Source organism: Enoplosus armatus, chromosome 19 (assembly GCF_043641665.1).
Source record: "Enoplosus armatus isolate fEnoArm2 chromosome 19, fEnoArm2.hap1, whole genome shotgun sequence".
In the NCBI taxonomy this organism is placed as follows: Eukaryota; Metazoa; Chordata; class Actinopteri; order Centrarchiformes; family Enoplosidae; genus Enoplosus; species Enoplosus armatus.
In genome coordinates, this window is record NC_092198.1 from 21,280,725 (window position 1) to 21,303,471 (window position 22,747).

Here is a 22,747-nt window from a genome sequence, read left to right on the forward strand (position 1 = left end):
AAGCACTTCTTCTGCCGGAGGAGACGAGGAGACAAGTCGGCGCCATTTCCCTCCTCTCATGCTGTCCCACACGGTAAGTGCAATTACGTCAAACTTTCTGAAACAACTATAAATTGATGCTTTGAACTGCAGTGAGTACAATGAAACGCCTACGGAGAATATATGCGTTACAAAGCCTTGTTTGTTGCCGGGACTGAACGGCAAATTTGTCCATGTGGTTAGCTAGCAGTCTAGCTAGTTACTAAACCGTCTCCAACTTTATCGATGGCGATTTTAGAACACTTTACATGCAAGCTCAAAGCGATGAAAAACAAAGCTTTGTGTTTTACTGTATAAAATCTTGCTAGAGGCAGGAGCTAACTGTTCTGCCTTCACAGTGGTTGAACGTCAGAGGGGCCGCAAAAGACGCGCCGCAGACACGCTGTTTGACTTGTCTAGTTGTCTGTGACCAAGACTTCGCTTTATTTTTATTTTATTTCTTTTATTGACTGTTCCCACTTTTTGAATGTTAATTTTCTCTGACAAACTTTCTCCCATGTCTCAGTAAAAATGCTGGTCCAGGTGAAGTACAGCCAACAGCAGAAGTATGTGAAGTTGGATGAGGCTGAAGGACGGTTTGACAAAAGTTATATACGAGGATGCAACAGGGACAGAAGTTGGTACAGAAATATGCATGGTGCAATGTGGTGCTGACAGTTTTCTCAAGTCATGGTGAGTTATAGATGCAGGTATGATCAAGCCCTCTATACTCCCTACAGAATAAAAGTATTTACACATTTTTTCTATTCCTGTTTCTGAACACATTTGTCTGTCTGTAGAAAAGCTGTTAATCGGCGGTAGTGCTGTTTTGCCTTCTCATGTTTTTGTTTTTTATTAGTTGATCGAAGCTGTGCTAACTCTGCTGGTGAAGAAGTACTACAGGAGTACCAAACAGCAGAAACCCTAACTGATGCCACAAGAAGACAAATGGTTAACATACTAGTGGCTCACATGATTGGTCATCATGGGTATGTGTGTTTCATATTCTTTTTATTTGTGTCAAATAACTGTTTCCATTGCATACATTTAGATTACTAATTTTAATATCTCCTCTCAGGCCCCTCCCCACTAAAGCAATCAGAGAGGAGTATGCTCTTGGGATAGTGATGGTGTTCCCTTCCCTCAAGGATCCATACACCAAGAGAGGCTATGTAATAATCATTATTGTTTGCACGACACTTTCTCATACTTGCATGTTGCAACACAATGCTGTGTGCATGACATTGACCGTTGAATTCTGGATACCAAAGGATTGGTTAAGTTTTGAATGAGATGTTTAGAATGTAGAAATTTGAAAATATATCATGTAGTGGTAGTTTAATATCTTCCTCCTTAAATGTGGATCAAGACTTCACTCTCCTATTTGATGACAAGACGTCCTCCAGGCTGATTCAGAAATGGGATGTGTTCTTCTAGCCAAATATGGTCAAAGAGGCGAAGCGGCTCACTTCAACACCAGCGTTGCGCCACTTGGTGCAGTCAACAGGAAGCCCCCCAGGAAGCGATCTTGATGAGGCAAAAGGTGAGTTGTATTTGTTATGCTTGTTTCAAAGCATTTGCTATAATTGCAGTTACAGTAACTTTTACTAGATTTTAAGGTAGATAGGTATTTATTATTAAGGTGATTTATAATAATTTGTCACATGTCACCTTCTCAGTCACGTGTAAAGGAAGGTTGTTAAAAAGTGAATGAAATAAAAATTAAGTCTTCTTCGGCATTCCTATCTTGCAGTAGCCAGCGTGAAGATGTTTGAATAATCACTTCTATAATGTAGTTTTCTCTGCAGCTGCATGTTACTCTTGTGTTTAGTTTTCTTATCTCAGTCCTAATCATGCTGTTTGGAGGAGCATCTGTGCAACCAGCAGGGTCGGCAGCCATACCTCCTCGCTGAAGGCGTCAGAAGAGCAAGATTGACAGCTTCTACATCACCATGGATAGGCCTCTTATCCCATGCCACGCAAACCGTTCCCTTGGGGCATTTGATGAACTTTTCAAAGCACATTTTGTGCTTAATTTGTCTTATGATGCTGTACTGGTGACTTTCTGCACATTTCTGCAGACAACAGTGTACAACAGTGATGTGGGGGAAAATGAAGGAGTTGCCCAGAGTTGGAGACTTGAGAGCCAGACTGCTTAACCAGCCAGCAGCGCTCACATTCTGTGAGTGAGAGACTGACCTGTTTCATGTGTCAGAAATTGTGTCCCAGCAGTCAGCAGTTGATTTCACATTTAATAGTTACTATCCTGGACCCAAGTTCAAATTGTTTTGTTTTCAGCAAGGCTGTAGGCATCAGTTCCTAACATAAGCAGGTTTCTGGAAGCACCTTTAATAGTGTTCATAGCAATGTTCAGCAAATTGCTCAAACTTCAACTGTTACATGTTCCTCTGTTGAGCCAGTTGCAACTGCAATGATTCAGGACTTGCTAAAGATCCAACCAAAGAAATGTAAGCATCCATCGTGGCAATGTTTATTCTGCTTTACCTATAACTGACCCCAACATATCTGTGATAAATGAATCTTTTGAAAAATTTGAAAACACATTCACAAATCTGAATACACAATGGAAACAAAATACATATTTCAACCTATAATGGGGAGTTGTCGAGCTGGTAGAAATACTCTGAAACTTGCACTGACTTTTTCTGATGGAAGTTATTTTAAAAAGCACCCTTTGTTTACAACATGCATTACAAGTATACCATGATGATTTCGCAACAGCCAATCCTCTTGGTTCCAAACGTGGAATTCACAAAATTGGCTGTCGATGTTTTAAGAAAATTTAATTCAGTTTTGATGAATTAATTTGGTATCACTTTTTCACACACAACATGTGCACAAGTATGGTTTGATGTTATACTGGAACTGATAAATGACATGAAACAACTGGAAAGCCAAGGGTTCAGTCTTCCATTTTCTGATGAGCAGGTATATGGAACAATCTCACAGATAACTGGAGATAATCTAGGAATGCACACAATTCTTGGTTTTAATGAGTCATTCAGTAATTTCTGTCACCTTTGTTTAATTGAGAAGAAGAATTCTCAAACAGTATACAGTGAAGACGATCCTAAGGTTATCCTTTGTGGATAAGATATGTTTGTCCCTCCAGGAGAACCCACAATTGTATTTCCAGGTTTGTAATAGTTATATATTTGATATAATGCATGGTCTTCTTGAGAGTGTGGCTCAGTACGAGATCAAATTGCTTTTTGGATAGCTCACACAACACTTGATATCAGAACACGATTGCTTTCCAGGATTTACGGTATGGTCTATTAAAACGTGTCTTGTGAAAAACATCCCACTGTTGTTTGGTGACATTATTCCTGTAGGAAGCAAAAACTGGAATTTGTCACTGTTACTTCAAATGATGAACATAGTTTTTTCACCTTCTCTCACGAGGTATGACAATATATTTAAAGCATTTGATTGACCACCACAAACTGTTAAAGCACTTGTATCCACATAGAAACTTGATACCTAAGCATTAATTTATGATCCATTACCCATCTTCTATCAGGAAAATTGGCCCCTTTATTATGGTGTATGAGGTTTGAAGCCGAACACAAGCTGTTTAAAGATTCATTTAAAAATTTAAAGACCATAACCAAATCACTTGCTAAAAAGCATCAGATGACCATTACTTGTCACTGGGGAACCTTCACCCTCAAACAAAATGAGTCCAGGCCAACGAAATCTTTTTTCCCCCATAGACGAGAATGTGGTCAACAATGAAATGCTTGAATTTATCTTGTTAAAAGATGTTTTCTCAACCAATTGGGTTAAAGTTGATGGCATTGAATATAATGCTGGATTTATTTGCAGTGCAGTGGAAGAAGACATGCCTGCCTTTTGTCAAATAAGTGATGTACTTTTGGTTGAAGAGTTTTGATAACCATCATCGTGCATTCAGAGTATTACAAAGTGAGGAAAGGTGTATAAAAATGTCTGAGCTTAAATTTCATAAACCGCTAGATATTCAATGCTCATACAATGTTTCAGATGAAGGTTTGTACATTATACCTTCATTCACGATGTTCTAATTTGACTGACTGCAAGGGTGAAAAGGCAAAAATAAATGTTATATATGAAAATGATTTTGTTTATTGGAATTAATTCTTATAATGAACTAACTTTTTTCCAGTGTAGATAGCTTGACAGTTTAAGGAGTGAAACTAACACTACCCAAACAGTAAACAATGTAACTCAGAGCAGTGTTATTTGTCTAATCCCTTAGTGTTACCTTAACTCTCCCTTGGTGCTACTTTAACTCTGTTTTGTGAGAAGAAGGAACTCTGGCATGGTGTTAAACGTTGAACTATTTTGAAAGTGTTCATTTAACTCTGTAGAGTGTGGAGCTATATAATGAAATTAATTATTTGTTGTTTGTCCTAATGGATATAATATAACTCCTGCCTACACTCCAACACGGTAGGTAATGCGCCTTGAACGCTCGGTGCCACCCGCCCCTAAACAAGAAGAAGAACAACGCCCAGAGAAGATCGTCCTCTGATTCGATCCCCGCTGTTACGTCACAGTGATGGGCGTGCGTTCCAGAATTCAGTATACTATACGTATCGTCACCCAATGTGTGAACTACAGGCATTTCGCCGTGTTCTGCTGAGAGGAAGGACATATTTCTAACTCGATGAAAAACAGACTTAATAAGTAATTGCTTAACTATCGCTACAATGTCTCGGTAAGACCTGTTTCCTCTTGGTTTTTCAAAGATTTAGGGTAGGTAAAATGGGTAAAACATCAGCACAGGCAATTCACAGTCCTCCAGTGAATTTGCAGTAACTTAACTTGTGGTTTTGTGAATGTTTTGGACTGGTATTGATTTGTACCTTGTTTGGGGTTATGTATATAGCTGACACAATTTATTTCTGATTTTTGAGCGCCACGGGAGGCTCAAGTCACCTTATATTTACACCTTTTCCCTCCCTACCAGGCTTTCCTCATACAGCTGTGCATCATGTGCATGCTTTTTGTGTCATGACTTGTGCACTAACATGCAAATGTCCCTTTTCAGTCCAATCAAGAACCAAGCTCCACCGTTCCCAGACGTACCCAATTGGTATGGGATCATTGGTTCAATCAGCAATGATTTTCCCTAAGAATGGGTCCTGAGGAGGCTGATCTATTGCAGACCAGGGAGCTGATTGAGACTCTCAAGCCATTTGGCGCATTTGAGAAGGACATGGAGCTGCGTCACCGGTATAATACATCTTGTTCAGTTCCTTTTATTATCATATTGTAATTTATACGGCAGGGGTAGAACTGACAAAAAACCTTTGATTTTGAGCGTGTCTTTGTGACTCAGTGTTTTGGATGTTATGCCACTGTGGAGACCTCTGACTTGAGTTTGTTATTACTGGAAACAGAGTAACCAGTTAAACAGTCCTCAGTGGCTGAAGTTAATGCAAGTGGCAGACCACGAGTGGAGGGGACCATAGCGAAATAGAGAGAAATTAAGAGAAATTACAATATTTGATAAGGCTCTTTATGTTTGATTTGCAGCGAGAAGGTTGTCAAAATGCTGGAGTCACTCTACAAGGAGTGGCTCACAGAAACCTGTGAGATGATGGTGAGACGTCTTTTTTATCTACATTGTTGCTTCTAACTCCAAATATGATACTGAAAACATGTTATTGCTTAGATAAAACATTTTCATAATGACGTTTTAAATTTTATTTTAGAACCTGCCCGAAACGGTAACCGCTAACGTTGGAGGCAAGATCTTCCCGTTTGGCTCTTACCAAATGGGAGTTCACTCCAAAGGTAATTAACAGTTCCTTCCATCAACTGTAAGAGCATGTCAGCACAGTGGCAGCTCGTATTTCACAGTGGCTCACAACTATAACCAATGTAGGTGATGACGTGGTCAAACTTTGTTAATTCACAGGAGTATAATGTACGTGTAAGTTGCTGTGTGATAAATTAGTTACTCATAAGTTTCACAAGTGATACTTTTTATTGAAGGTAAGAGTTCTTTCAGTGGTAGGTTACCTCCTCTGAAGGCACACGGTGAAGTTAGTGGCTCAGGGCATTGTCACACATTTCCCCTCATATGAATCGCTGATATCGACGCCCTCTGTGTCGGACCCGGGTTTCTGGACAGGAAGGACTTCTTCACCTCCTCCTTCGATAAGCTTAAAGCTCAGGAGGAGGTCCAAGAAATAGGTGTTATCCATTGAAGTGATCCATTGCATACAAGTCTAAGGACATTTTTGTCCCTTTTTCCAGTGACTGACAATATTGTTGTCTTTAGGCCATTGAAGATGCGTTTGTTCCAGTCATCAAGCTGTCATTTAATGGCATCGAGATAATTTGGCTAGAGAAAAAAGTAAAGTCACTGCATTGCCTCAGTTAAAGTTCTGCTTGCATGTGTCTTAATCGTGTTTTTTTCTTTGTTCTCCTGTTATTTTGTAGATTGATCTAGTCTTCGCCCGGATTGCCCAGAGGAGTATTCCTGACACTCTCGACCTGCTGGACGACAAGATACTGAAAAACCTTTCCAAACGCTGTGTCAGAACACAGCTACTCATAAATCCTGCAGTATTAGTGCCTGACAGCTGTACTTTTGTGAAGTATCATAGTGCACCGTTTTGTGTATTTGTGGTTTGCCTCTTTTTGACTGTGACTGTTTCTATATTAATCTTTCTTCTTATTCTGTTTTTTTTTTGTAGACTACAGAGTTACTGAGGAGATTCTCAGTATCCACAATTTCAGGCTGGCTTTGAGGGCCGTCAAGCTGTGGGCCAAACGTGAGTTGAGCACACACAACTAGTGAAGCTTGCTAGTCACAAGAGAACAGAATAGGTGGATGATTATTTTTGAACCTGTCCTCTTACACGCATATGCGCAGTTTGAACCTTAAGGTTGGGGGTTCACACAAAAAAAAACATCTAGAGGAAATGTAATGTGTACAATACAGGCTACGTTTACACAAAAACGAATATTGCGAGAAGTACTAGCTATTTGCAGGCTTGTTGATCGACCTACCCTGTGGCATCTAATATGAACCTTAGCATATGTGTTAAAACACAGGCGGCAGCGTAACGTAGCCTATAAATGCTATGTGTACATTAGGGACAGCGTTCAGGGAAGCAGGTCTGTCTGTCTGGCCTTAATTTACTTTTAAGTAAATAAAAACACCAATTCTGTCAATAAGAAGACACAGCAAGGTCGATATCGTTCTAAAGTGCATTTTGCTTAACAAATAAAGTCGCTTTTGCATTTTGGTAAAAAACATATATATATAGGTTGTATAGGTTATAGGTATAGGTTGTTGTGCCGTTGTTCTGCTAGATTTTGACTAAGATGTTTATTATCTTCCACTATTTAGCTGCATGTGAATGCTTTGTAAATGCTGAAGATGAGGAACAGTTGATCTAAAAATCTTGTGTTTTGTGTGTCAGGGAGTTGCCAATCTCAACTCTGTTGAAGTGGAGAGTAGAGGACCGCTACTTCAACCTTCCAGTTTGGGATCGCAGGGTAAGGCCTCAGCAGGATTTTTGTTACGATTTTAGCCTACAAATCTAGAATAATATCAGTCAAATAATTGTCAAATCTGTAAAAAAACAAACAAACAAACAAACAAAAAAAATGCACAGATGCTGAAAATACTGTTCTGAGAGGTGGACGTACGTCACTTCCGGTTTCTGTGTCACTGGTAGCGTGTGTGTTTGGCTGCAGCAGTCTAGGCCTATAGCAGCATAACTAGGGGCTGGTCCAGGCAGGCCTGAGCCAGCCCTAACTATAAGTGTTATCAAAAAGCAAAGTTTTAAGCCTACTCTTAAAAGTAGAGAGAGTTTCCAGGAACCGCACTAAGCTGGTTTAAGTCCTATTTATCAGATCGATCGATTATCAGTTTGTACATGTTAACGATGAATCCTCCATGTACACCAAAGTCAGTCATGGAGTTCCACAAGGTTCTGTGCTTGGACCAATACTATTCACCTTATATATGCTTCCTTTAGGAGATATTATTAGAAAACACTCATACATTTTCATTGCTATGCGGACGATACCCAGCTATATTTATCGATCAAGCCAGAAGAACCTCATCAGTTAGCCAAGCTCCAAGCATGCCTTAAGGACATAAAGACCTGGATGACCTGCAATCATCTGATGTTGAACTCGGACAAGACAGAAGTTATTGTTCTTGGCCCTGAACACCTCAGAAACACAGTATCTAAGGATATTGTTACCCTGGATGACATTGCCCTGGCCTACGGCGCCACCGTGATGAATCTTGGAGTTGTCTTTGATCAGGACATGTCCTTTAACTCTCACGTAAAACAAACTTCAAGGACTGCCTTCTTTCACCTCCCTAACATTGCAAAAATCAGGAAGATCCTGTCTAGATCATCAATCAAATTAGTCAATGCATTTGTCATGTCTAGGCTGGATTATTGCAATTCCTTATTATCAGGCTGTCCCAATAAGTCCCTGAAGACTCTCCAGCTGATCCAGAATGCTGCGGCACGTGTCCTGACAGGTCATATTTCTCCTGTATTGGCTTTGCTGCACTGGCTCCCTGTAAAATCTAGAATAGAGTTTTAAAATCCTTCTCCTAACCTACAAAGCTCTCACTGGTCAGGCACCATCATACCTTAAAGAGCTCATAGTACCCTATTACCCCACTAGAGAACTGCACTCCCAGAATGCAGGGTTGCTTGTGGTTCCTAGTCCTAGAGTCTCCAAAAGCAGAACAGGAGCCAGAGCCTTCAGCTATCAAGTACCTCTCCTGTGGAATCAGCTCCCAGTTTGGGTCCGGGAGGCAGTCACACTCTCTACTTTTAAGAGTAGGCTCAGGCCTGCCTGGACCAGCCCCTAGTTATGCTGCTATAGGCCTAGACTGCTGGGGGACTTCCCATGATGCACTGAGCTTTCCTCCTTTCCATCTTTACACATTCATGTCCCTCCAATGCATGTTTCTAACTTTATATCTTCCCTGGAGATTCTTTGTCGTCTCGCAGGTTCCTGTGAATCGTGGTCCTGGTACGCCTGGGTGCTGCTGCCATGGGCCTGCCTGACTCTCACCACTACAGTTATTATGTTTAGTCGTAGTTCTGTTACTATTAAAGCTGTTATTGTTATTATTAACCTCAGCTATTATTACAGATGTAACTACTATTATCAGTCATATTTCCATTATTATTATAATCATAGCTGCTATGGCTACTGCTAGTGCTGCCATACATCTCTTCCTGTCTGCTTGTCTTTCTGTCTGTCTATCTGTCTCTCCCCCTCCCTCTTTCTCCCTCCCTCTCTATGTCTCTCTCTCTCTCCCTCTCTCTCTCTCTTTCCAACCCAACTGGTCAAAGCAGATGACCGCCCACCTAGAGTCTGGTTCTGCTCGAGGTTTCTGCCTCTTAAAAGGAAGTTTTTCCTTGCCACTGTCGCCAAAGTGCTTGCTCATGGTGGGAACTGTTGGGTCTCCGTAATAACAGTAAAGAGTCTGTCTAGACCTGCTCTATTTGTAAAGTGTCATGCAATGACTTTTGTTACGATTTGGTGCTATATAAATAAAATTGAATTGAATTGTTCTTATGCATTTTCAGATTAATCCAGCATACCCACAGCAGAACACCGTGTTCAACGTGTATCCCCCCACCTTGGCCGTTACAATGGAGGAGATCCAGTGGGGTATGTAGTCACTCAGCTGACATCCACCAGATGCTCACAGTGCACTACCTGTGTTGAGGGCCGCCTAACTTTACGGTAACAGTGCCACAATTTCATTTGTTGGCTAAAATCAACGCCATTTGTCATAATGCATCAGTTAGGATCATGGATCACATTAGCTGGTGGAGTAATTTGGCAAGCTAGCCAACTAACAGGTAATATTTTGCAAGCTAAGGTTAGCCAGCTAGCTGTAACATAGCTATGATGCATGGATCTGGCGTTGGTTGATTCACATCATTAGCTGATGAATGATTTGCAAACAGCAAGCTAACCAATTTACCAACCAGATTAGCCTTGGGAGTCTGGATGAATTAGCTGACATTATTCACTTGAGACAGTGCTTCGTTAGCTAGCCAGCAATCTATTGGCAAACTCTTAAGTAAGGATAAAACTTCTTTTAGCAGCCTACTTGGGATGAGGTCTAAGACCTACATAAATCGTTGAAGTTATTTGGTGAAGGTCAATGGGAGGAAAAGCCATATAAATATATATCAGGTTTTACAGCTGTTTCTGAGGTTCCTGTGTTTGAAGGCAATTCTGTATCATCTGAGGGAAGGAGTGAATTTTGTCTCTGATAGTTAGAATGTCATCTTTAAAGAAGCTCATGAAGTCGTTACTGCTGAGGGTTATAGGAATACATGGCTCAATAGAGCTGTGACTCTCTGTCAGCCTGGCTACAGTGCTGAAAAGAAACCTGGGGTTGTCCTTGTTCTCTTCTATTAATGATGAGTAATAGGCTGCTCTGGCTTTACTGAGGGCCTTCATATATGTTTTAAGGTTATCTTGCCAGACTAGATGTGATTCTTCCAGATTGATGCAGTGCCATTTCCTTTCAAGTTTTTGCAACCCCCTTAGGGCCTCTCCATGCCTAGGTTGGGAGCTGCTGGATTAGAATAATCAATTCTTTTAATATGTAAGTGTATGAAAAATAAAAAAAGTGGCATTTGGATCTTATTATCTGTATCTAATTGCCCTAAAGTAGCCAAACTACGATCGCTCAAGTATCCAAAATGTCCTCAAGGTCTTCTCTTTTTTTAAAAAAAAATTTGTCTCAGGTAAATATCAAATGAGACAGCTTGAAAAATGTCTGCATGGATGGTTTAGCATTGTCTTGCATTAAGGGTTAACCAGCCTCAGTCAATGCAACAAAAGATATCCTCCAGCACTGAGACCAGGCTCCATCGGGGGCCCTGTCAAGTGGGACCAGGAAGTCTCCGGGGCCATCCGTCAGAGGCAGGAAGGAGCAGTACTGACTGGGTTGCAGAGGAGCCGTACCCATATCTCCATGGAGGCCTGTGATGGATCACCCGACATTAATCTTCCTTTCATCTGTCTGCGCAGCAAAAAATGTCTACCTTATCAAGTCCGTTTATTCAGTATTTCACCTTTTAAAATTCTCAGAAAACAGAGGAGTTATTTGAATCTGGTGTAAAATATTTTCACTTATTCTCAGACAAATATGATTAGAAGAAGCACTCCTCTGCCCCCCCCCCCGGGAAGATCGTGTACACTGGGGGAGGAGGTGGACTCTGTGGTTGTAATATTTTCCCCACTGTCCGCTTCCTGTGTTTAGCATTAATTCCTCAATAGGAAGACTCTCACTCGGCCATATATCAGATTAGAACAGAATGGAAGGATTCGTGGAGCTGGGTAATGAATGCAGCATTGCTGTGGCATTTCAGATTAAAAATGTAAAAGTTCTGTGATGATTTAGGCCCATGTACAAAACACTTGTAGAGTGCAGATGTACCAGTGTGGCTGCAACTGTTAAATGAAAACAATCAACTTCTGATGTGTTAAATAAAGGATCAGAGCAGTCTTGCGCACTGAAAGGAGTTACAGTGGGTCAATAAACCCCCCCCCCCCATGTGGCTATTTTGTTATTGATTGCACAAGTCACATCAAGTCTTCACAGTGACGGGGACCCTGGAAATCAGCAATAAATCTCTGCAAAAGTGCCCCCTGGATAATAAGTCAATGTGTGGGGCCCGGACTGTTCTTCTGGTGTCTCCCAGCTCGGGGTCTTGGTAGCAACCCCAGGACACACACATCAAATGTATTTCTTAAGCTCTTGAAATAAAAGTCAACCAGTCATTTGCAGTGTAACAGAAGGCATAAACACAGACCAAATGGAACATGAAACAAGTCAGAATCACAATCAGAAATACTTTATTGATCCCCGGGGGGAAATTGTACAGTACTGGTGATCCCATTCAAGATTAGAAAGCAGGATAAATTTAGAAATAAAAGTATGTACAAAATATAAAAATAAGAATAGAAAATAAAAAAACATACACATTTACTTTAAGTGATTTAAGTGAAAAATAAAAGTAAAATATATATACAACAGCAATGTATGTCTATATATACAGTGCTTAAAAAATTTATTAGACCACCTGTCATAAAAATGAGAAAACACAAATATTTTAGAAATCTGTCAAAAACTTGTAAAAATTGTATTGTTATTTATTAGGCAAATAACAAACTGGAACAACTAAATAGTCCTTATTCACATATATTGAAAATCTTATCTTAATATTTTGTATGACCTCCTTTGGCCCTGATAACAGCTTGCATTCTTGCAAACACAAAACAAATTTTTCTGTTCAGGAATGCAAGTAAATAACTGTAATTTGGCATCTCAATCAAAAAGTAATAATGTGCTTTACTATTTTTTAAAACAGTAAATTTGAGAATTCATGGATAACAACAATAATTATATTTTAGCATTAAATATATCATTTTGATTAAAGAGCTTGGCTTGCACATACTGGTGGATTAACCATTACAGAAACATAAAATATTTTGGTAATCAGCAATACTGTTAATTTAGGGCAGCGGTGGCAAACACCGTGCACTGGGTGGTGGTCTAATAAAATTGTTAAGCACTGTATATATATATATATATGTATGTATTGCACTGTCATTTAAGAATAATATTGAGGTAGTATATGTAAAGTAAGTAAAAGTGAATGAGTGCATGTGGGACCGCATATGAAAGCCAGGGGCAAGAAAGATAAAATAAGCTGTGCATACAATGACACCAAAACATTTCAACCACTCTTTACATGAAAGAAAATGACCAGATGCATTGATGCCTTTTTTTTCCTCCATCAACTACATCCACAGAAATGACAAAGAATGGATTTCACCTCCTGAATCTCGCTGCTGTTCAAAGCTGAAGGGTGCAGATGGAGATTTATTGAGGTTACATGTCAACATAAATATCATTTATTTTATTTTTTTAATATCAGTTTTTTGTAGATTTTGGTGAATTTGAGTTTTGAATTTAAAGTTATTGCACTTATAATACCTGTCATTGAAGACAAGGAAACTGATGACAAGAATTTAACCCTTTGAACCCTGGGGTCTCATTCATTAAACAGACTGACGATCACGCGTAAGTATTTATTTATAAAACCTTACTTTGACGTGGAGCTGGTCTTATCTCTAAGCAAACTCTAGACTCGATGAATGTGATTTTCCTGCTGGTTATGTAGGGGTACTGCAGTTTGGGACAGATATGTGCCCAAGCCTGTGGTGAACTTTGCATTAGCTTTATGACCAATCAAAGGTGTGAGGAATAAATTGCCAGACGCAAGGTGTTTTGAATTAAAAAATACCGTGTCGAATTAGAAAGAAGTAGCCATGTAACCATGGCTGTCCTTGCGTTATTGGATGACATTGAAAACCATAATAAATCACTATCTGTGAAAATTTCTTTTAGATTTGTGCACAGATTTAGCCCCTCATTTGGAAAGGAAGACACAATGTAGTCATGCAATACCCGTGTCTGTTGAAGTTCTGTCCACTTTGGGATATAAAGGGGAAATGGCTGATTGTAAGGCAGGTCCCATCAATTTCGAGTTCATTTGAGATTTATAGATCAAAGGTGCTTAAGTTGCAAATGGGTTTCTTAGAACCTGCATAAGCAAGGTATATTATTCTCATTATCTTTCATGAATCAAACGTAAGCACACCGTCGGAAATTACTGCAAGACTAAGTGCAAGTATAAATCGAAGAGCATTTTTATAAATGAGGCCCTAGGTCATTATTGTGCTGGGTTTTCATTCCTGCGCTCCAGCCACATTCCCAGTTTCCCAGATCCCTTCATTGCCATTTCTATCCATCCACCAGATGCCTCCGGACTTTCTCTCCTTTCCCCATAACCTGACTACCCCACCCATCTACATGCTTGCTTCCACTTCCCTCATCTGCTCTGCAGTTGCCGGGACTTCCCCGCTCACCCACTCACCTGCATCTCATTCTCTCATCAGCCTCTCTACCTGCCTGTGAGCGATCAATAAACCACTGATCTCATCTTGTCTGTCTCCACTGTCCATGCCATTTGGGTCAGGCTTTTAGCAGAGTCACAACACGTTTTAGCTAGGCATGCCATATATTGTTATTTTTAAGGTGGGTGGGGCTACTCAGAAATGTCATCAATTTGCATGTACATGTCCTTTACTTTAAAGAATATATTAACCTTTTGGTCTGTTTTAAAAAACAATAGTATTGTTCAGACTTGACAAGATTCAAACCTATCCTTTAATGATACAACAGTTAACACAATTTGAAATGAAATGTTTGTATATAATTGGTTGGAGTAGAGTGTCAGTGTTCCAAGGACGATGTCAATGGGACATACTTATAATTGTCAAACAAATGTATTGATAGTTACTATCAATGGATTTAGTTAAATCTTTTAGTTAAAAATAGAGTATTGGCATAGTCAGTGCCATAACTTGGCAAGATAACATTTTGTTTCCTTTCAGTTGATTCTCTCGATACAACACATATGGTATGGGACATGTATTCATACTCTGCAGAGTAGCCACTGAACCAGAGTCAAACCTCCAGATCACTTAGTGCATCATAGACCCAGCCCAGGACAGAATGAGCTACCGAAGGGGCTGTCACATCCAAACGATAAAACCGATCAAAAGTGTGCAGCGATGACCAACTGGCTGCAGCTCAGATATCACTCACAGACACCCCTTTGAACAAACCCACAAGGTTGCCATGCCCCAAACAACTGGTCACATAAGCGCACACCCTGAGTGCTGTCTATGTAGGTGCAGAGTATATGCACAGGACACAGGAAATGCAACCTCCCAGGCTCCCCGGATGCAAAAGGAGGGGGACAAAAGCTCAAGAGCTTAAACGCTGTAGAGCTATAGGCTGTAAGAATAATCTTAAAAACATATATATAATTCGGGTGCAATGTAACCTTGGAGCCATCCGAAGTGAAATGGGTAGAAGAGGGTTACTTAAGAAAAGTGAGTACCAGCAGCAGAATGAATGAGTGCTCAGTGGACAGAGCAGAGTGGATGTGCTCACCAGGCAGTGTCGTCTTCCATCTGCTTTTAGTGCATTTGTCCCGCTTCAGTCTGGACCCAACCCAGGCCAGCTCCAAAACAATATACTGCAAATTGAACTTCACTGCAAGCTCACAACTTAATAATGCTCAACACTGTGCATCGATGATGTTAGCTCACTGACCTTCTGAGAGCTTTAAATGCACAGAGACGCTTTGTTGTACAACTTATGCTGCACGGCAGGATGAATTACTGAAAGGACAAAAGTTGTTAAAAGAACAAATTTGGGTGGGGAAAGTGCCCCTCCCTCATTACCACCACTGAGGTGCCTTTGAGTAAGGCCCTAAAGCCCCAACTCCAACAGCTGCAGTGGCCAACAGATCAGATTGTGTGCTGGGCAGCTTTCAGTGTCACAGGTCTGGCTGGTGTCTTCTCCATAGTGCTAGCTACTGAGGCTTATGGGTAGCGCAGTATGTAGTGCTATTCACCATACCATTGAAACTGAAAAAAAATGGTAGTAGGTACCAAAGAAAAAAAGGCTGAAAACAAAGCATAAACATTTTAATCTGTGGTCATCACCTGCTGGTACAGCTTATTTTTCCAGATGGCTGCCTCGGTCTGTTGGAGCGCATTGTTTTGCCTTGTTTTGTTTGTAAATAGCGTTTTCTGTTTTATGGGACATTCTGGTCAAAGGTGCTCTCACCTTTGCAGCTCTACGTCGACATAGAGGGAAACGTGCCGGTGCGCTCGTGCGTCTTCGCCGGCGAGGACAACGCACATCGCTACCCGGAATATTTCTCTCTAACGTGCGCTCACTGGGGAATAAGATGGACGAACTCCAGCTGCTGATGAGGAGAAACAAGGACTTTTATTCATATGCTGTTTTGTGCTTCACGGAGACATGGCTGGGGGAAAGAACTCCCGACGCGGCGCTGCAGCTGGACGGATTCCAGCTTCTCCGAGCGGACCGCGACGCGCACCTCTCCGGCAAAACAAAGGGTGGAGGTATTTGTTTCTACATCAACAGCAGCTGGTGTAACGACGTGACAGTGATCCGACGGCATTGCTCTCCTTCCCTGGAAACCTTTTTCATAAAATGTAAACCTTACTACTCCTCCCGTGAGTTCGCTTCATTCATTCTGGTCGGTGTTTACATTCCACCGGAGGCCAACGTGCAGGACTCACAGCGCGCACTCGCCGACCAGATACTGGAAACGGAGCAGACCAACCCGGACTCCTTAGTTATTGTCCTCGGTGACTTTAACAAAGGTAACCTCAGACATGAACTCCCCAAATACAAACAGTTTATTAAATGCCCCACCAGGGAGGGGAACACTCTGGATCACTGTTACACCACAGTCAGTAACGCTTTTCATGCTGTCACCCGCGCTGCACTGGGACACTCTGACCACGACATGGTCCACCTGATTCCTGCATACAGGCAGAAATTAAAACTTTCTAAGCCTGTCGCGAGAACATCGAAGAAGTGGACCAGTGAAGCTGCAGAGGACCTGAAGGCGTGTTTGGACTGTACTGACTGGGATGTTTTCAGGACTGCTACCAACAGTCTGGATGAGTACACAGAGGCTGTGACTTCATATATCAGCTTCTGTGAGGACTGCTGCATATCAACTCGGACCAGGGTGAGTTACAACAATGACAAACCCTGGTTCACAGCAAGACTGCGACATCTGAGGTTGGAAAAGGAAGAGGTGTTTAAGAGTGGCAACAGAGCAGAGTTTAAGGAAGCCAAGTACAAGTTTAGCAAGGCGGTGAGGGAAGCTAAACGACTGTACTCAGAGAGACTACAAAATCAGTTCTCCTCCAACGACTCTGCCTCTGTGTGGAGGGGGCTCAGGCAGATCACCAACTACAAGCCAAGAGCCCCCAACTCTACTAACGACCGACGCCTCGCCAACAGCCTCAACGACTTCTACTGTCGCTTTGAAAGACAATGGGACAGTCCTGACACCATCCCCCTCACCATCACCCACCAGCTCCAGCCCAACAGCCCCAACCCCCTCATCACACCTGGGGCTGAACTCTCACACCTCTTACCACCACAGCTGCCCCCCACAGTGCCCCCCCCTCCTCCAGCATCGACACCTCTGTCTGTCCTTGAAAGAGATGTAAACAGGCTCTTCAAGAGACAAAACCCCCGGAAAGCTGCTGGACCAGACTCCATCTCCCCATCCTGCCTGAAGAGCTGCGCCGATCAGCTGTCTCCGGTGTTCATGGACATCTCACTGGAGACATGCCACGTGCCAGCCTGCTTCAAGGCCTCCACCATCATCCCCGTCCCCAAAAAACCAGGGCCCACAGGATTAAATGACTACAGACCCGTCGCTCTGACCTCTGTGGTCATGAAATCATTTGAACGCCTGGTCCTGTCCCACCTCAAATCCATCACCGACCCTCTGCTGGACCCCCTGCAGTTCGCCTACAGAGCCAACAGGTCTGTAGACGACGCCGTCAACTTGGCCCTACACTTCATCCTCCAGCACCTGGACTCCGCAGGATCCTATGCCAGGATCCTGTTTGTGGACTTCAGCTCTGCCTTCAACACAATCGTCCCGGCTCTTCTTCAGGACAAGCTCTCCCAGCTGAACGTGCCTGATCACAGATTTCCTGTCTGACAGGAAGCAGCACGTGAAGCTGGGGAAACACGTCTCAGACTCGCGGACGATCAGCACCGGCTCCCCTCAAGGCTGCGTTCTTTCTCCTCTACTCTTCTCCCTCTACACCAACAGCTGCACCTCCAGTCACCAGTCTGTCAAGCTCCTGAAGTTCGCGGACGACACCACCCTCATCGGACTCATCTCTGGAGAGGATGAGTCTGCCTACAGGTGGGAGATTGACCACCTGGTGACCTGGTGCAACAGCAACAACCTGGAGCTTAACGCTTCAAAGACAGTGGAGATGGTTGTTGACTTTAGGAAGAGCGCAGCCCCACCCGCCCCCATCACCCTGTGTGACTCTCCAGTGGACACTGTGGAGTCCTTCCGTTTCCTGGGCTCCATCATCAGCCAGGACCTCCGGTGGGAGCTGAACATCAGCTCCCTCATCAAGAAAGCCCAACAGAGGATGTACTTCCTGAGGCAGCTGAGGAAGTTTAACCTGCCACAAAAAATGCTGGTTCACTTCTACACTGCCATCATAGAGTCCATCCTCACCTCCTCCATCACTGTCTGGTACGCTGCTGCCTCCACCAAGGACAGACGCAGACTGCAGCGTATCATCCGCTCTGCAGAGAGAGTGATCGGCTGCAACCTTCCATCTCTTCAGGACCTGTACTCCTCCAGGACCCTGAGGAGAGCAGGGAAGATCGCTCCCGACCCCTCCCACCCCGGACACCATCTGTTCGACCCCCTCCCCTCTGGCAGGAGGCTGCGGTCCATCAGCATCACCAAAACCTCCCGCCACAAAAACAGTTTCTTCCCCTCTGCAGTCAAACTCACACTGACCCCCCCCCCCACAGAACACAAACACAAGTTATACGTTATATTAACGTACATCACCCCTGTCCCCACTGCGTTACATTAACGCACCCACCCCCTACTGGACACTGGCACTGTTTGTTATTTATCTTATTTTTATTTTTATTCTTATTTTACCTTTTATATTCTACTTATTTGTTATCGAAACAATAGCACCATCAGACCACGGCAAATTCCTTGTAATGTATGTTACTTGGCAATAAACAGTTTCTGATTTCTGATTTCTGAAACTATTTGCTAAAGTGTGAATTTACAACAGGCGAATGTTTCCCAAACACCCTCCACCTCTTCTGCTACTTTAATCCTTTTTGCAACCCTTTTTACTGGACATCACTCTAATACAACATGCTTCTGCAACTGCTTCTCTGGCTCCTCCCGTGGTCTGTGTGTGGATAGGATAGGCACTGTGTGGGTGACATTACCAAGATTAGTTGTAGAGTGCAAGGCCACTATATGTAGTGATAGTGATGCAGTGTTTAATAATCCATTTAGATTGTATAGCCCAATAAGTAACTATTCCTGCTGTTACAGTACTCACAAATGGTCTCCCCTCTCTACTCCGCAGCCACAGATGATTAAATGTAATTGTGCAGAAGAAGAATCCTCCTCTCTCATGTGTCCAGGCTGGCAGTGCAGTAAAGGTCACTGCGTGTACTCATTGTGACTCCTGGCACCAAATGCATAAAACTCTGTATGTTTAAGTGTAGAAGTCTGTGTACACAGAAAACGTACACGAGTCTTTTCATCAGATTTATAAAACGTCTGTTCTGACATGTTTTTTCCTCACACATCTCAATCATCCTGAAATTGTGCGCATGTGTACAAGCGTTCTGACCATTCCCATAATTTACTATAAATGCCTTCAAACACACCCCCAGTTGTGTGGTCTGCATGTAAATGGCCAGCATTTAGTTTAGTTTTTAGGAGGAATGGCGGAAGCATGCAAGAAAAATAAGACAAAACGTGCTCAACTTGAATAGTGGTTGCTGGATCCTAAATGTGGTGGATAATGAAAAAGCAGAACTAGGACAGCACTCCAATTTGACTTTTTATTTGACAAATTATATTCACCTCGTAAAATACAAGCAAAAGAAATCTCCTCATTCATCCCCTCGGGAATTGGGGTATCAAGGAAGTGTATCCGATACGCCTCCCTTTGGAGAAGGATTCTGTCCCTATTACCACCTCTTCGTGGCATCTTCACTGTCTCAATGCCCATGTAATGTAGTTTACTATTACTATGACTATTAAAGTGCCTATCCACCGAAGATTTGTCATCATGATTATAAATACAACACTGTTTGCAAATCCTGATTTTTAACTCTCATTTTGTTTTCCCAATATAATACAAATTACATTGACATTTTAACAGATGAACCACATATTTGGTGTTGCATGCCCCTCGCCTTAATATCCACGCCAGACTTGGGATGGGTAAATTGATTACCCTTAATCATACAATAACCGTGAATGTAATATGAGGGTCACTTTTCAATATGTGCCAGTGTATGTTCAGTACTTATTTGACTGACATGGATATAGGACTATAGGCAGATACAAATACAAGACCCTGTGAAGCAGTAACTAGAACTAGGTTTGAGTGCATCTGACCTCTGAACCTGGCGTACCTTATTTAGATGGTTGTGTGTCTATCCTCAGTAGATGACTATATGGTAGACTTCTTTTTAGTGCTGGTGAATGACAGCTTGAAAGCATGTAAGAAGTAACTGAATAAGAAGAAGCAAATCTTTTTTCAGACTGAAATAGAAATAATAAAAAATGCGTATTATTTGCAAGCCTAAGCTCTGGCATTACCAACAAAATGAAACAAGTAGAATGGCAGAAAGTAACCGAAGCAGTGAACACCATTAGTTCTGAGCCACGGACCCTGGAGGAGATTTTGGGGAAAAAAAGGGGGTCTGATTTCAAGCATGAGACCAAGAAGCTTATTGCGCATAGTGAGAGAGTGCGAGCTACTAAAGGAGGAGAGGGGACCCCAGTGCTTTCTCCGCTTGATGAGCGCATGGCTTTCATCCCGGGCCACACTGCCATTAGTGACTTTGTGCCAGATGAGTTAGGAGACACAGATGCACCTGCCCAGATGGAACTTGGTAAATCGGCCAGTTTGAATCTTATTGTAAGCAGACATGGAATAAAACAGACTAGTTTGTCCTTTGTTACAATGTTGAATATTTTATTCACAGCTACTGATGGAGAGCCCAGTGCCTCCAGCGAACATCCGGTACAAGTGCGCCACAGCTCAACGGTAACATGAGTCCTTCCTGTGCTAGATGAATCAAGCCTATCTGACACTTTAAAGAAATACACTCTTAAGGGCAATTGCTACCTTTAAATTTACAGTATGAAGTTGTTTATATTAAAATAGCAAACCTGAAAGTAGCTTTTATAATGGTGCTGAGATGGACTGGAGGGTTTACATTTGCTTCAGGGTGTGGCCAATACAGAGAGTTGTGGCTATCAAGGAGAGATTAGCAGTCACAATGCAGGCCACAGTAAAGAAGCAAAAACAAAAGGAAATGCAGGAAAGCAGAACGTTTTTGGTAATCGGCATTGGTTTTCTGCCATGCAAAAGTGTGAATGGCAATCCCTTATTTGGGATCTCGACACCTGGACCTAGACTACCTGGAGTAGGAAAATAAATAATTCAGTTCATGTCTCCTACACCCACATAATTTTGCCATAAAATCCCAACAAATAAAAGGCAATTATGAAAAGGGTCTTAGAATGTCCCGAATAGCTTTTTAAGTTAAAAGAATGTCCTTAGACCTCAGGAGTGGGGGTCGACCTCTGGGCCACATTCAGACTGAATCCAGCGGTTGCAGCGATTAACGCAGGGTTGCATGGCGGTGTGGGAGTGACGCTACGTGGCCCATTTGTGTGATGGTATGTTATCTAACCTGAAGCAACAAACAATATTGGGTGTTGTAACTTTAACACCCAATCCAGAGGGTGGCGGTAATGCACTTAAAAGCAGTTTGCCAAACAACAAAAGAGAAGAAGAAGAAGAATTTTAACCCCTGACCCGGGCTGCTAGTGTGCTGGCTTGTACAAGTGATCGTTTGTCCCCATCAACAGATTAAAAACACACATTTACTTTCAGTAAAAGGTAAACAAGGTTCTGCGTCTCGTGACATTGGGTTGCCTTTCTCCAAAAGTTGAATCTGTCTCAACTTTTTGCCGCTGCTAGCACTGCATTGTTTTCAGAACCCCCCGTGGTTACCACTGCCGCAGCCTAAACACACTACCCTCATTCAAAATTAATGGGGGGACTGGCGTTTTCACTGCAACGCTGGATTTGATCTGAATGCAGCCTTATACTGTCTTTCCTTGTGTTTTTTGTGTTCTTAAGTGGCACTTTCGAGTAATTTAAAAGAATTTGTGTGGTTGTCGTATTTTGAATTTTCTCTTAGATACGAATAAAATTTAGTGGTCCAGTCTCCTAAGAAAAGAAATGTTTAGTTCAGTAGCAATCCATAGGCGTACACCTAAATATTTATAGGAGGAAACTTGTTCAATGTGTGTGTTATGGACAGTAACTGATGGGCGGTAAGAGTCCACTTGAAGGCCAAAAACTATTTCTTTTGTGTTTTGTGAGTGAATGATCTTCACACCACTCCACTAATGTATCTATAAAATACTGATGAATACCAGGATCATTTTCAGTACCTAAAAGAGACACCACAACCCTGGGCTGCTCCTGAGTTAGTGACAATGGAAGTTAAATATGTCTGGTTTAGAATAGAGTAGAAGAGAATAGAGAGAGGATAGAATAGAGAAGCAATTGATAGAATGGGAATAGAAGGATATATAGGATAGGATAGAAATTTAACATCCTCAGTGGTGAACTTGTCTTTGTCCTGATGCAGGATAAAAATACAAGTCAGTCTGTTATACTCTGCTGCATATTCCAGTGTTTCAAAGTAAAAGCCTGGTGAGAACAAAGCTCTGACACCAGATCAAGGCTTGTCACAGTGGATCACTTCTGTCTCAATACTTACATACAGAAGATGCTGCGTTTACAGAGCAGGGAAGGGATGTGGATATACACTGGTTGTGTGTGTTAAGACTCCAGCTATTTTTGGCAGGAAGTATAGTTACCAGTGTAGCTGTTGGAGCCAATTTCTCACTTTAATAACTTGTTGAATAGTTTGGGTTTGTTTACCAACGTTAATATT

General features: G+C 42.1%; 1 protein-coding gene across 1 annotated transcript; it reads left to right on the forward strand.

The window, feature by feature from the left end:
• Positions 1 to 5,161: 5,161 nt before the first annotated feature.
• Positions 5,162 to 9,704, forward strand: LOC139302667 (poly(A) polymerase type 3-like). Its single transcript, XM_070926369.1, has 9 exons — positions 5,162 to 5,259; positions 5,563 to 5,629; positions 5,742 to 5,824; positions 6,119 to 6,227; positions 6,314 to 6,388; positions 6,475 to 6,580; positions 6,726 to 6,813; positions 7,464 to 7,539; positions 9,612 to 9,704. Exons 1-9 carry the CDS (start codon positions 5,162 to 5,164, stop codon positions 9,702 to 9,704), a joined length of 795 nt encoding a protein of 264 aa, XP_070782470.1.
• The last annotated feature ends 13,043 nt before the right edge of the window (positions 9,705 to 22,747 follow it).